This window comes from Conger conger, chromosome 11, assembly GCF_963514075.1.
Source record: "Conger conger chromosome 11, fConCon1.1, whole genome shotgun sequence".
NCBI lineage: Eukaryota > Metazoa > Chordata > Actinopteri > Anguilliformes > Congridae > Conger > Conger conger.
This window is the reverse complement of record NC_083770.1, coordinates 42,055,297-42,069,826: the sequence shown is the minus strand read 5'-3', so window position 1 is coordinate 42,069,826 and position 14,530 is coordinate 42,055,297. Positions and strand designations below refer to the sequence as shown.

At 44.6% G+C, this 14,530-nt stretch overlaps 1 protein-coding gene across 1 annotated transcript in view; it reads right to left on the bottom strand.

Annotated features, from left to right (window-relative positions):
• The window catches only part of hip1rb (huntingtin interacting protein 1 related b), a 37,854-nt gene extending 32,213 nt beyond the window's left edge, over positions 1–5,641 (bottom strand). Inside the window, exon 1 of the mRNA XM_061259989.1 lies at positions 5,221–5,641. Within this exon, the coding sequence (XP_061115973.1) occupies positions 5,221–5,313 (93 nt within the window). The 5' untranslated portion in view covers positions 5,314–5,641. The remainder of the gene's footprint in view (positions 1–5,220) is intronic.
• Positions 5,642–14,530: the final 8,889 nt, after the last annotated feature.

Genomic DNA, 14,530 nt, shown 5'->3' with positions numbered 1-14,530 from the left:
GACTGCCACTGCCAGCCCTGGCAGATGGGCCCTGAGCAGCTAGAACACATCCAGACACCCGGGGACTTTAAGGGAAAAAGAGGGAGAGCAAGAGAGAGGGATAGAGGGGGAGAATGAGAGACTGAATGAGAAAGAGCGGGGAGAGAGGGTAAGATAGAATGAATGTGAGCGAGGCAGAAGGAAAAATAAATAAATAAATGCCACAGCCGCTTACAGACATTTTAACTGAAGGGAGATTCCGCCAAGTCATGTGACCCTTAGCCACAGCGAAGGTCCGGAGTCAGACGGGGGCAGTATTTCGGGCACAAAACACGACCATGTACCAAGACCCCCGCCCCCCCCTCACCCCCACCCCAACAGGGTGACAGGTCAGTACAGCCTCACTGCGCGCCAACCTGCTTGGGTTTGTCTTCCACGAGGACGTCCTGTCGGACACTGCCTGGGTCTTGGGTTTCGCCGTCAAACACATCTCCCGCTCAAATTCCGGGTCCTTCTCTGCTCACCTGCTCAGGTAGTTCACTTGAGATTGTGGCCTTATGCAGATGCGTTTGCAAATGGAGGTGCTCCAGGCCAAATATACAACATAAACTATAGCTATAACTACAACGCGATGCTGGTACAACCAGACTGGAGGGTTTTTAATTCAGGAGCGAACTTCAAAAAACACAATTTCAAAACTTTTGAACAGTGTTCGTCAACTCCAGTCCTCAGGGCCCACTTTCACTGTAACCAGGAACTCACACACCAGAATTCATGACTGAACCAATCAAACCACCAAAAATGCCCTTGATTAGTTAAATCAGGTTACAACAAAAGCCATCTCGGCAAGTGGGAAGTGAGGACTGGAGTTGACAAACATTGCACTGCAGCATCCACAGAGACTGTTAACATGAGGACAGTGAGTTGGTTCGTGTCTCCCTGCCTCGGCATGTTCTCACTGGGAGTTCAGTGTCCCCCCCTGGGGCAGCAGGGCACTGTTTGTGCTAACCTCCCTTACACAAGCCTTCAGCCACCTCTCTCCTAAGGGAGAACCGCACTCCTGTGCCACTCCCCCTCCATCCGCTTCCTGTAGATGCCTGGTTGCCATGGAGACATGGCCTATGTTAATTGGCACCGTGGCACCCTCGTTATCACACCAGCATCTGGGGAGCAGAGTGTGTACAGAACCTCCATCATGCACGCACACATACATACACGCGCACACACGCACACGCACACGCACACGCACACGCACACGCACACGCACACGCACACGCACACACACACACACACACACACACACACACACATATACAGAAACGCACACACAAGTGCACACACAGACACACCCTGACATCTTCATTGAAGCACTGCCCTCAGCCTCAACCCACAGCCGAGCAAACACAGATGTCAGTGAGACATAGACATAGAGAGAGACACAGAGAAACAGTGAGACACAGAGAGACACAGAGAGGCAGTGAGACACAGAGACACAGTGAGACACAGAGACACAGAGAGACACAGAGAGACACAGAGAGGCAGTGAAACAGAGACACAGAGAGAAACAAGAGACAGTGAAACACAGAGACACAGTGAGACACAGAGACACAGTGAGACACAGAGACACAGAGAGACACAGAGACACAGTGAGACACAGAGACACAAAGAGACACAGAGAGGCAGTGAAACACAGAGATCTCGCCGTCATGGTGACTGTACATGCACACTCCTCTCCACCCTCATGTCCTGAGGAATGTGGAGGCGGTAAACGGCTGAGATTGTGTGGGACCCAGGAGCACGATTGCACTTACCCTGGGGAATGAACACTGACACTGCACAACACCAGCCATGTGGGGGTCCTAACTGCACCACACAGGAACTCTCTAAAGCAGCCCAGTGCATTTATATAGATCTGTCAACTGATCAATCCAGTGCATACTTCCTACAAAATCCCCCAAACTGCTCCACTCACTCACCAGCACCCTAAAGGCAGCCAGCCATGTGTTACGACCGAAATGAACTCCAATGGACCTAGAGTATTTCAGTTAAGATTACCTTTCCCCAATCCCCAGGACGACAAAATAAGTTAAATTAATTTTAATTGCTGCTATATTGTGCATAATTATGTACAATTATTATTCCGGCTAATCAGCGCCTTGTTCACCTCAGTTGTGCAGGTCACTGAATCGGTATAAAACCGTCACGGACACAAGAACTGGTTAGACCAGTCCCTTGTAGAGGGGCAGTGTCCGGGAAGCTCACCCTCCATACAGATCCCTTACAGAGCTTTGTGACGGTCGTGTGGCAAAGTGTGTGTGATTCATAGCTGGATTAGAGGATCCTGGGTCACACAAAGGCAAGGAAAACTATGATATGTACTGGGAATTAAGAGAGATCAGGGCCTGGACTCAACAAGAGCAGAAGTGTGGGTATAGGATCACCTGTGTGTCTGGCAGGTAAAAACAGAACTCTCGTCCATGCTTGTTATGTTGCCGAGTTACCGTCACAGCTACGCAACCACAGGCAAGATGGGGAAAGCAGTGGCTAGCTTTGCTAACAGCGGAAGAGGCTAGCGTAAGCCTTGGTGTGGAAATCTACTCGGGTGACCACATCCTTATGGCTTGGGTATGCAGACAACTGTGGGATCTGCCTTCCCTGAAATTAACACAACACTACACCCTGCCACAGCAAACACCAGACATGTTCTCCATCAACTGGCAAAACCGCTGAACTTGTGACATTCTCAAAGCATTTCTGCAATATTTAGAGCAGGGCTGCCCAATCCTCTCTGTAATCTATAGATCTACCATCCTCTAAGTTTTCATTTCAACCATAATTTGGCACACCTGATTCTACCAATTAGCAGCTCAACAAGTGTAGTGAAAACTTACAGGATGGAAGACCTCCAGGAGCAGGGTTGGGCAGCCCTGCTCTCGCTGTTGAATGAGGGGTGCGTTGTTAGGGTTGGAGTGAAAACCTACAGGACGGTAGACCTCCAGGAGCAGGGTTGGCCAGCCCTGGTTTACACTGCTACATCACAGCAACGCTGCTCCAACATTGCAAAGCAGGCGCCCCGCAGGATCATGGGAGGGAAACGAGGCTGCCCAACAGCGCGAGTTAATCTGCCGGGACGGCGATGGCGGCGTAGCAGAAACAAACGATCACAGCTTAGCAGAAATAAACCAGGACGGGAAAACGGAGCGGTGAAAACACCCCATGCTTGACGCTCACAGCCCAGGCACTCCGAGCCGCCATAAACGCTCCTAAAAAGAGACGATTTATTTAACCATAAACACTTCTAAACAGAGAAGATTAATTTAACCTCTCTCCGATTAAAAGCCCAGGCCCAGAGAGAGCAGGGATCGGAGAGAGCAGGGACCCAAGGGCAGAAGCACATTGTCACAAAAGCAGCCCCCTGGCACGAGCTGGTCGCCTATGTGAGCTTCAGCTACTGAGAGAGGCCAATAACGCACACTGCAGCCCCCTCCAGTGCTCTCAGAAATGAAGGCACAGATGTACCATAGAAGGTATGACACTGCAGTGTGTTTAGGGTACCAATACGTTGACTACCTTTTACAACTTTCGCTTTCGCCTACAGCAGGGCTACTCAACTCAATGTCCTGTGGGCCGCAGTGTCTGCAGGCATTTGCTTTAACTGTGCACTATGCCACCTGATTTCAGCTCACCTGAACCAAGCAGGTAAAATAATTTGTGAAATCAGGCGGTGTAGCTCACGGTAGGGGCAAATACCTGCAGCAATATTGCAAGCCCCCACTGTTGCTGGGAACCAGCCACCCATGGCAACAGGCCTGTATTTTTAACTGACAAAGTCTTGTGCGTTCAAATATAATGAACATGATTACAGTTTCAAGATGATGTAATGGCCGATGTAATGGCCGTTAACTTATAACACATAGACATCTCACGCACCTGCAAAAAGTTGTCTATGACTGATGCAAGTGACAAGCAAGTACCAACAACAAAGGCTGAGAAAACACAAAAAGCAATGTCATGAACCGTGAGTCCTCTCGCTTTTTCACACCTGAGTGAACACGAAACCCGCAACCACAACACAGACGCGGTGACATTATGATCCCATGTCACAAAACTGCTGACAAACAAAGTTATGTTAGCAACTGAATAGCATTAACCGTCAGTGTTACAAAAGCACAATCCTTAAACAAGTTCTGAGGTCCATATCGCTCATGCAATACATACAACGCAATATAGGTGAGAGATGTTATTTCTCAGCCTTGAAATGATTAGCAAGTTAACATATAGCTACAGATCATAGTCAACTCAACATAACCATGTGCATAACATGTGCTCGACAGTGATTAGAAACGGCATATTCTCATTTATTGGATGTGCTGCTTATGATATTCATGTTGCTTCAGAAACTAAGTGTAATGACGTTCTTCCAGTCTCTTAAATCTCTCCATCCATTTTTTTATCAGTAGTATGTTCAACGGTGATCTAAGTAGGAAATTCTACGCCATGTGATTCGGAGGAAACGTAGACTTCCCAATTAAAGACCTTCACACCTAAATGATTATTATTTACACACGTAACTAGTGCGTTTTGATTTAGTCATCCATGTTAGCATCACTTGTAAATTCTGTGCATACAAACAGAGTTGCTAAAGGGTTCGTCGTGGCTCTGCACCACACTGTAGGTTAAACCGACTCATCGGTCCGCTACCTACTGTGGTTAGACATCTAGATTCTCAGAATCATAACAAATATGGTTTGTGGAGCTGACGGCATGTGGGTTCTATTCTGTTTTTGTCATGTGTGTGGCTTTTTTCAAATTCGACGACATGGGTTTGTCTAAGCTACCCAATGGTAGGAGGTCGAGTTATTGAAAAAGAGAATACATAGTCTACACCAGTAGATACGCATAACAGCACTAGGCTAATGCATAGGCAGCCGTGTAAAAACACTGGCGAGCCCCCGCTGTTAAGACTACAGTGCATTGTCGTTTTCTCAAAACAATATTTAGCCATGCAACGGAGTCCCAAAGGATTTCCAACAAACGCTACAGCCGCGTAGGCTATGCTGCCTCTACTTGCCCAATTCTGACTAGTTTTCAATCGATACGCGGACGGAAAACTATGTAGCTAGCTTGAATTCGCACATAAAATTATTTTTGAAAGGGCCCTCCGTTCGAATAACAACGTCGAAAACCCAATGCATCCGATTGCAACCAAATCAAACTGCGCACATCTTATTACGGTTTTACCTGCTGCTTGTCAAAGTGTTCTCTCTCTGCCCCCAAATTGGTTTCGGTCCTTTTGCTTTTCACCCTTGAAGGCACCTGTCGTATGGTATTCATCCTCCAGTTTTTGCGCTCGGTGAAATCTTCGATGCGTTTCTTGATATATTTAAAAAAATAAATAAATAAAACTTATGCTATCTTTTTTTTTAAGGCAGAAATCCTGTCGAACGCAGTCTCACGGTGATGGGTTTGGGGCAGCTAGCGCCGCCCGGGTCGTTCTTGCCTCGATCAGCTTGCTCGGAAAGCGCTACATTCAGAAAACGAAAGACGTCGGTTGAACGGAGCGAAATGAATGCGCAAGCACGGCGGGAGACGGGAAGAAAGCGTGCTGTGTGGACGAGCGTCTGCAATACGTGGATCTCTGCCTCGGCTTCGGGGAAACGGAGGGAGGGAAGAGTGAGCGCGAGGTGTAGCGGTGTTGAATGTAAACGCAAGCCAGGGTTTCAAAGCACAAACTGGGCTATTGCGTTGACGCTTTCCAAACCAAAGAAATGAGCTATTCATTTTTAGCGAGCTTTACACTTTTGACAGAAAAATGACTGTATATATTGACATGTTTACACACACAGGTATGTGCGTATAGACATATGCCTTGTATGAATTGTCCAACTGAGGTCCTAATATTCAGTAATTTCATTGTGAAAGTACACTTCAGATGCATCATTATGAATATGAACATTGTAATATGAATGTTTAGATCTATAAACGGTGTCTAATTAAAGAAGTAAATAATTACTTGACCTATCTTGAATCAGCAGTATCTGTGCCGAGCTGAAAACTACCACTGAACACTTAACAACTAACTTTGAGTCAGTTTGATATACTGTCAATATAAGCTTGATCAAATATGATGCAATAACCGTTTCTTATGTCAAGATGTACATTTGGAATAAAAAAATCTAAATATGTCTTAAAGGAAGAAAGTTCACTCTGTTTCCATTGTGAGCTGGATTCGCCGTGTGCTGGCGATGTCATCATGTGCTTGAGTTTGACTTCAATGGAGCTCCAGGAAACCAAATGCAACAAAGCACCATTCATTCAGAGTTTAACAGGGATGCTGAATGGCTTCCATATTCTAGTGCAGCTCTATTGCGCTGACCAAAAGAGACAGATTCTGAATGTCACCCCAAGGATACAGTACACAAGGACACATTACATTACATTATAGTCATTTAGCAGACGCTCTTATCCAGAGCGACGTACAATAAATTGCAAACCAGAACGAGGGACAAGTGCGTTGGAGACCCTAGAAGAAAGTACAGTTCCAAGTCCTAGAGTGATCACATAGATGAAACTTGAACCCTTGAAGAGTACATCAACATTCCATCTGCGCTTCAAAGACTCTGTTCTGATGTCCACAGGAAGGTCATTCCACCACCGTGGGGACAGAACAGACAGCAGCCGTGACGGAGAAGTGCAGGTGTGACGAGGGGGAGGTGCCACGCGTCCAGTAGTGGAAAAGGATCACACCTAAACGGATCTGGCCAGTGTATAGGGTCTGATTAACGTTTGGATGTATACAGCGTCTGATCTCTAAACTGCCTGGTATGCAAGCACCAAAGTTTCAAATTTGTTGCAAGCCATAACAGGCAGCCAGTGGAGGTCAGTGAACAGGGGGGTGATGTGAGAATGTGTGGAGACGTTGAATACTAGATGAGTCGTAGCGTTCTGGATCAATTGTAGGGGTCTGAAGGCGGATGGGCGGCACGGATGGCGCAGTGGGTAGCACTGCCGTCTCACAGCAAGGAGGTCCTGGGTTCGAATCCCCGTCGGCCGGGGCCTCTCTGTGCGGAGTTTGCATGTTCTCCCCGTGTCTGCGTGGGTTTCCTCCGGGTACTCCGGTTTCCTCCCACAGTCCAGACATGCAGGTTGATTGGAGAGTCTAAATTGCCCATAGATATGAGTGTATGAGTGTGTGAGTGAATGGTGTGTGTGCCCTGCGATGGACTGGCGACCTGTCCAGGGTGTATTCCTGCCTTTTGCCCAATGTATGCTGGGATAGGCTCCAGCCCCCGTGCGACCCTGTTCAAGATAAGCGGGTTAAGATAATGGATGGATGGATGAAGGCGGATGGTGGAAGGCCAGCCAGCAGAAAAGTGCAGTAGTCCAGGTGGGAAACGACCATTGCTTGAACAAGGAGCTGAGTGGAGTAGGTAGTGAGGAAGAGACGGATCCTCTGGGCCTGGGTCACCACCACCATGTTCTCAGAGAGGGACAGTCTGTTGTCCATCACCACTCCTAGGTGCTTTGCACTGAGGGATCAGGTCACAGCCGTGTCCCCGAGTGAAATGGAAAAATCAGAGAAGGGAGAGGTTAGAGCAGGGATAAAGATTAGCTCTGTCCTACCTGTGTTGAGCTTTAGATGGTGGTTGTCCATCCAGCTCAGGATGTCTCACAGGCAGGCAGAAATACATAACAGTGGTATTACATGACATGAGCAGAGATAACAGGGCCAAGGGATCTGGTGTAGATGGAGAGGAGGAGACTAAGGACTGGGGAACTCTTGTAACAAGGGGACAAGGGGTTGATACTTTAGCCCAGGTGACCTGGGAGTACTAGCCAGAGAGATAGGACAACAGCCGTTGCCCCGCAGCAGCAAAGACTCTCTGTCTCGGTAGGTATGATTTCACTTCTCTGCTCTGTGTTAGCTTCGACTGCCTTGTCCTCCACTCTCTGTCTCTCTCATTCACAAAATTCTTCCTCTGTAAATTCCAGTTCAAAACTGTAAAGTTGTATTTCTTCTTCTCATCCTCTAACTTGGTGTCAGAGCTGTCCGCCATATTGCTCAGGCTAGCCAAGTTATGTTACGTGATATTTGTATTCTAACACTAGACTCCACCCTTGAACACTGTTCAAGGGTGGAGGTTGATTCAACATGTTAACACAAAAAACAAATAACCTAACCCAAACCAAATACCATGACCAATCATTGCAATAACTGGTTTTGCGCAAGCTAAACGTCTGAGTAAATCAGGCTCTAAATACCCACTCATCTGTACACAGTACACCAAACCACAGTACAGGGGGGGCAACCTGTAGCCTCGTGGCTAAGGTACATGACGCAGAAGGTTGGTGCTTCGATTCCCGGTGTAGCCATGATAAGATCTGCACAGCTGTTGGGCCCCTAACCCTACATTTCTTTAGGGGGGATTGTCTTCTTCTGAGTCTAATCAACTGTAAGTCGCTTTAGGTGAAAGCGTTAGCTAAATAACATGTAATCAAGACTGATGAACAGTAGCATGTGCTCCATGGGGGATCGTCTCCTGCCTAGTTTAATCAACTGTAAGTCGCTTTGGATAAAAGGGTCAGCTAAACAACATGTAAACTAATGAAAAGTAGCATTTGTTGTACATGCCCCTCTGTGTTTTCCACATCAATAGCAAAGGCTGTAGCAGTGACAAATATGATGAGACATTCCTGATCCGAGGAATAACAGCTTTGCCTCCCTGTGTATTTCCGACTGTGCAGTCGAGTGTACTTAACCTTCATTAGAGACCTGTATGAACAGTGGGTTGTCCGGCATGTTGAGCTGGGCCTAGACTTGAGACACACGATAAAAACGACAAAACAGAATCTTTTCTGTTGCCGTTTTAATTCAATATTGGAAAAAAATGTATATGCTTATATATTTCTATGGGCAGGTCGCGCAAGGATGTTCATTGTTAACTGGGTCACGGTCTCATAAAGTTTGGGAAGAGCTCATGTAAATGGCAGAAAGAGTCAGACCCAAAAACATAAAAGGAATGGGAAAAAGACACTTTATATATAAAATATTTTTGCTTATCATGGTCAATAATATCTACTTTGTATGCTAGTTAAGTTTAATGTGATTTTGTCTCATAAAGAAATAACACTCACTGTGGCTGGCACAGGACACTTCTGACTCTAAAAAGGACATCACTGTCTGAAAAAAAACATCCGCCCAATATGCCAAAATCTGTCTTTTGTCGGCATGAAAATACAATTAAAACAGCACGACAGCATTGACTGAATATTAAACATGCATTTGTGGAAACTCCAATCTGCTTTTAGGTCAATAGGATTAAATCAGAGGATATCAATATTAGGATATGAAGCAATTTGGATTAAAAATAGAATGTTGCATATCTGTGGGATTATGTCAGAAAAGAGTCCACAGTAGATGCCATGCATACTGTGGGATATCTAAAGTTCTGAAAATTCAGGACGAGTGACCTGTGCCTTGTGAAAAATGAAATGATAAAGTGAAAAATAGATGAATAAATAAGAAGCTTTATAATAAGAAGCTTACAGAGATTAGGATATCAGACTGATTCAAGGAAAGAAACATGAGATTTATCTTTGATAGGGAGAGGACAGGGATACCCACACATGCGTGCACACACACAGTGCCAAGATACTGATATTTAACTTCAAACACCAAACAAGCTGAAATATGACCTTGAGAATAAGCACTTTGTTTTTTTTAGGGTGTGACATGAAGAGATTTATCAGCATGGATTTGTCAGTGTTTAATGGAGTCTCAGTTAATCCCTGCTGTATGGTAGTGGAGTTAAATCCCTTGGGCACTGGCCTGCAGATGCTCTGAGAGACAGTGGGTTAGAATAGCCTGGGAATAAGGACTGCGCTTAACTGTTAGCATTGCTAAGTCCCTACTGGGTCTGGTGGTAATGTGTTAGCACAGCTAAGGATTTACTGGGTCCGGTAATGTGTCAGCAAAGCTAAATACTTACTGTGTCTGATAATGTGTTACCATAGCTAAATACTTACTGGGTCTGGTAATGTGTTAGCATAGCTAAGTCCTTCCTGGTTCTAGTAATGTGTTACATAGCATAGCTTATGTACTTATTGAATCTGGCTATGTACCCTCACTGAAACCCACTTTAAATGGCAATATGGGGCACAGTGATTGGTTACTACACAACAGACCTTTCACTACTGAGAAATGTGATTAGCTGTGGCTTTTTTTCTGAATCACGCATGCAAGCATATCGTGTCTCACACTTGCTGGGCTGAGAGGCCCAAGCCTGACTTGGAAATGAATTTGGCATCCGGCAGACTCTGAGGCTGTCGAGTTGATAGCTCAGCGTGCCTAGAGACTGCTGCACTGCTGGCTGGGCCTCACGCCTGGTTTGACTGGAGATTTTAAACACAAAGGAATTTGTATGGAGTGACAGCACAGGGAAATGTGTGGCAGTGCCTACCCTGGCGGAATGTTTCATTTGCATCATTCCATCACACAAGATGGAACTTCCTGTCCCAAGTTACCTGATCTTGTGGGTGTGGCCAATAGGGAGCTCTCCAAGTCCAGCTGCAGGTCACACCTGCTCCAGACAGAGAGACAGAAGACTGACAGGCAAACAGATCTGGTCTCAGTTTCATATTCTCTCTCTACTACTTGCACAGCTCATCAAGAATTTAAACCCTGGGAGGTAGGCATCTAATGCCTAGAATACAGTCACAATTTTGTAGTCAAGATCTAAATAAAAACCAAAGGAAAACCCCAGTCTTTGCGTGACTCCAATGGCTGTTGGACACGAGATGGCCAGAGACTCAATTGTAGCTCTCCCAATCCAATCTCCAGCTCATTTGCAATGTTTTTTGCAAATATTATCAATTTGATTTGATTTGATTTTATCACAAGTCTTTAAACAAGGCTGGTGTAGTGAACATATCCTGTGACTGTGAGTGTAGTGTGAGCTCTCCTAGGATGGAAATACCATGAGAGGGTCATTAAATGTGAGAAGCACTTCACTGTTAGGATTTTGGTAGTCGTGTAGTGTACACAAGACATTACTCAACAAGGATTATTAATTTCATGTCTCTAAAATGAATCAAAATAAAAACACAAGAAGCAATTGGCATTCAAACTATAACAGTGAAATGACAAATGAAAAGCTACAAGTTAGCTGAGACTCTGCTATGTACAATTGGAGTACAGAAGGGAGGTACTTCACCCAATTTGCTTTGATTAATATTGTCTTTTCAGCGATTTCAGCTGTGGTACACCCCATCCACACCCAGAGCAGAATGATGACTGGCTCCTTTTTTTTAAAGTAAACACTGGATTCCTGAACTTTGGCCCAGAGTATCCGCCTTGCGTTAACACCAGCTGCCGAGATACTGTTTAATAAAGACGCACATCTATCAGCGTACTTGGGTTGAGACTCAATGCACAGGGACACCTGGTCAATAATATGCTCTACGCTGCCTTCGGTTCCACTCCAAACCAAAGACAATGCTGACACACATATGGGGTGCAGAGGTAATTAGTGCCAAAAAGGTAACATTATAATACATGACAGTTATTTACCTGATGCTTTTATCCAAAGCGACTTACAGTTGACTAAGCAGGGGCCAGTCCCCCTGCAGTAATGTGGGGTTAAGGGTCTTACTCAAGGGCCCAACAGCTGCACTGATCTTATTGTGGCTACACTGGGGCTTGAATCACCAACCTTCCAGGTCCCATTCAAGCCACTTTAGTCACTAAGCTATAGGCTACTCCAGAACAGGTTAACTGCCAGATTCTAAATTTGACTTTAAATTTGTACTGAAATGGAATTGACCTGCACTCGTTCCAACTTGACCATTCATTAGTTAATTCAGCTAATTAGTCATTAGTCTCCCAACAGTCACCACAAAAAAAAAAAACATATTGTCACATGTATGACAGTAGTCATTGGCATTGGCTGCCACACGCAGCAGTGTGTTGGAACCAGTCCCATCCCATCATGCCGTCAAAACAATACTTTTTGTTAGTCTCGACAACAGATTACTTCAAAAACCCATGAACATAAATTGTTTGGTTTTATCAAGCAAGTGTTTGTAAGCATGGTAGGTCTTCTGTCAACATGTTTGGGGGAATTACACAAGAGGGAGGAGCTGTTTTTAGAGTTAAATGTGACATACATATAGTCACATAAACACAGCAATGACACCAATCGTAAAGAGGAAAGACTTGCAAACTGCTCCATCTAAAGGAGGACATTTCCACACCCCAGGAGCAAACAGATGGCAATTTGCTCCATAACAACAATATCTAACTGGGCCTGTTCTAGCCATAGGGAAAGCAGTGGAGCGAATTACGCCAACTCCAAGCTGGGAGATTTTTGTTCTGTGCGTTTCTGTGTGTGCAGTCGTGAGGAATTTTGTGTGTGTGTACTATATCCAGGTGGGTGTGGCTGCTATTTGTCACTCCCTGTTTTGGCGTCTGTGGGAGGAATTCTGCGACTGCAATATTTGGACACTCTTGCATCTCTAATCTCCCAAAGGTGGCGCTAATGTTCACCTGTCGCCCCTCCGACCTAGATCCAAGTTTTTGACCAATTGGTGATGTGGCACAGTGCAATCTTTAACTCTTTTGGGTGGTGCACCTGTGCAAGCATGCTGTGCTGGCCATACAGAAATCTAATATATGTACAACAGGTAATCTGACTACATTAACATTACAGCAATCTCGAAAACCCACCGCGAACAACTTCAACAAACAAATTAAGCAGATGGCCATCGCCCAAACGTGTCACAGTAGCTAACAAGCTTCTTCTCTTGCTTTTTCTGCCTCCCCTCTCTGCTTTATGTCCTGACCTGGGACCCATCCCATCTCAGGTGAGCCTCTGAAGGTGGGTCTTCGGGGAAAGCAAGAAAAACGAGTTTCTTCGTGAGAATAATATCATAAGAATATTTGCTGGCTAGATTAAGTTTACACGTTAGTTTACACACGTTAATACACCCAAGTATTCTGTTTTACATATATAACTGCTGAATCGTTGGCCGCACTTAAGTAACGTTAGCTGTACCCTTTAAACCTAACATGTGGGCGGCCTACAAAACGTAACTGTTTACTTTAGTTACATACCTTACACGTGTTGAAAAGCAACGCAACTCTTGCGCGTAACGATACCTTCTTTCACCTCTACGAATACGCACCTCTGACGTGCTTCTTTTCTAGCTAATTAATTTTAAACTGTTTTTGGCTATGCATTGTCAAATCAATCGGGGTTTTTTTTTCTGTCAAGCACTTTGAATTGCATTCAGTTGTATGAGTATGTGCTATACAAATATACTTGACTTGACGAAGAGGCAAATAATAGCCACAGCAACAGCAAAACGAGAACACTCCTAGGTATGTAGCTAGCTAGTAAGTTAAGCACTACTCAACTACACAATAGGACCGTCAAACTTACTTTAAAGTGCGCTTAAGAAAAACTAACATATCTCCCTTCGTGACTGGGCTACTACATATACATGTACGCAGAAATCAAACCAAACGTAGAAATTGCATATGAGGAAAACAACTCCATCATGGCGAGAAAAAAACCCACTAGATTCGATTGACGTAATTGACATGCCACTCGCCATTTTGCTGACATAGCAACAATCTATAACTGTGAAGGCCTGACAAAATCACTTGACAGTAGCATTCGGGGGTATTTGGGATTGCAGAATTAGTTAGATATCTGCACTGAATAAAACCCTGAACTCCCCGAACTCAAGAAAGTGGAAGTAAAAAGAGCTGCTATTGGGTTTATTCAGCGCAGTAATCCTGCTTTTTGAAATACGACCAGTTCAGATCTCTACAGTAGACACTAGCTAAAATTGTATGATGTGCTATACATGCATGTAGCAACAACAGCAGTACACCAAAAATGTCCACCATAACGTTACAGTAGACCAACTGTTGTGTTAGATTAACTAACATGATGGTCCAGAAACGGAGTCGAAGCATGTCTAGCCATCGAGGATTTTAAGCCGTCCTCGTACATTGAAGTGTGTTCAGACCACTTCAGTCACATATATATTTATCTCCCAATATAAAAACAAGACAAATATTAGATTTCCGTATGGGTGATGCTTCAAACCTGTGCAAGCAATCCCGATATTTCTGAAAATGATTGCTTTAATTAATATTCCTTATCAAAAATACAGTGGAGGTAGTCAAAAGTATGGAACGACAAAGCTTTGCATTTGCTAAAGACTGACATGTAGAATAAACCCAGTAAGCAATACATCGGAAAATAACGGCTGAATAGAATGGCCATGTTTTGTCTAGAATTACCAACGGCAACCAACTTGTGTGTAAATGGCGCCACCGTCTGGATATTATGTTACAAAGACAAACTTTAAGATGGCTCAGAAAAGCCTCAAAGAAGTCTATTTTTGATGTTTTAAATTGGAATCACATTTCCCCGTCATTACAAGTTATATATATTACTCAAACGGGTTTATTCGTTCGGTTTATTTGAAATCAATGTTAATACACGTGGCCAAGGAAATGTCAATTTTGACACTATCCAGG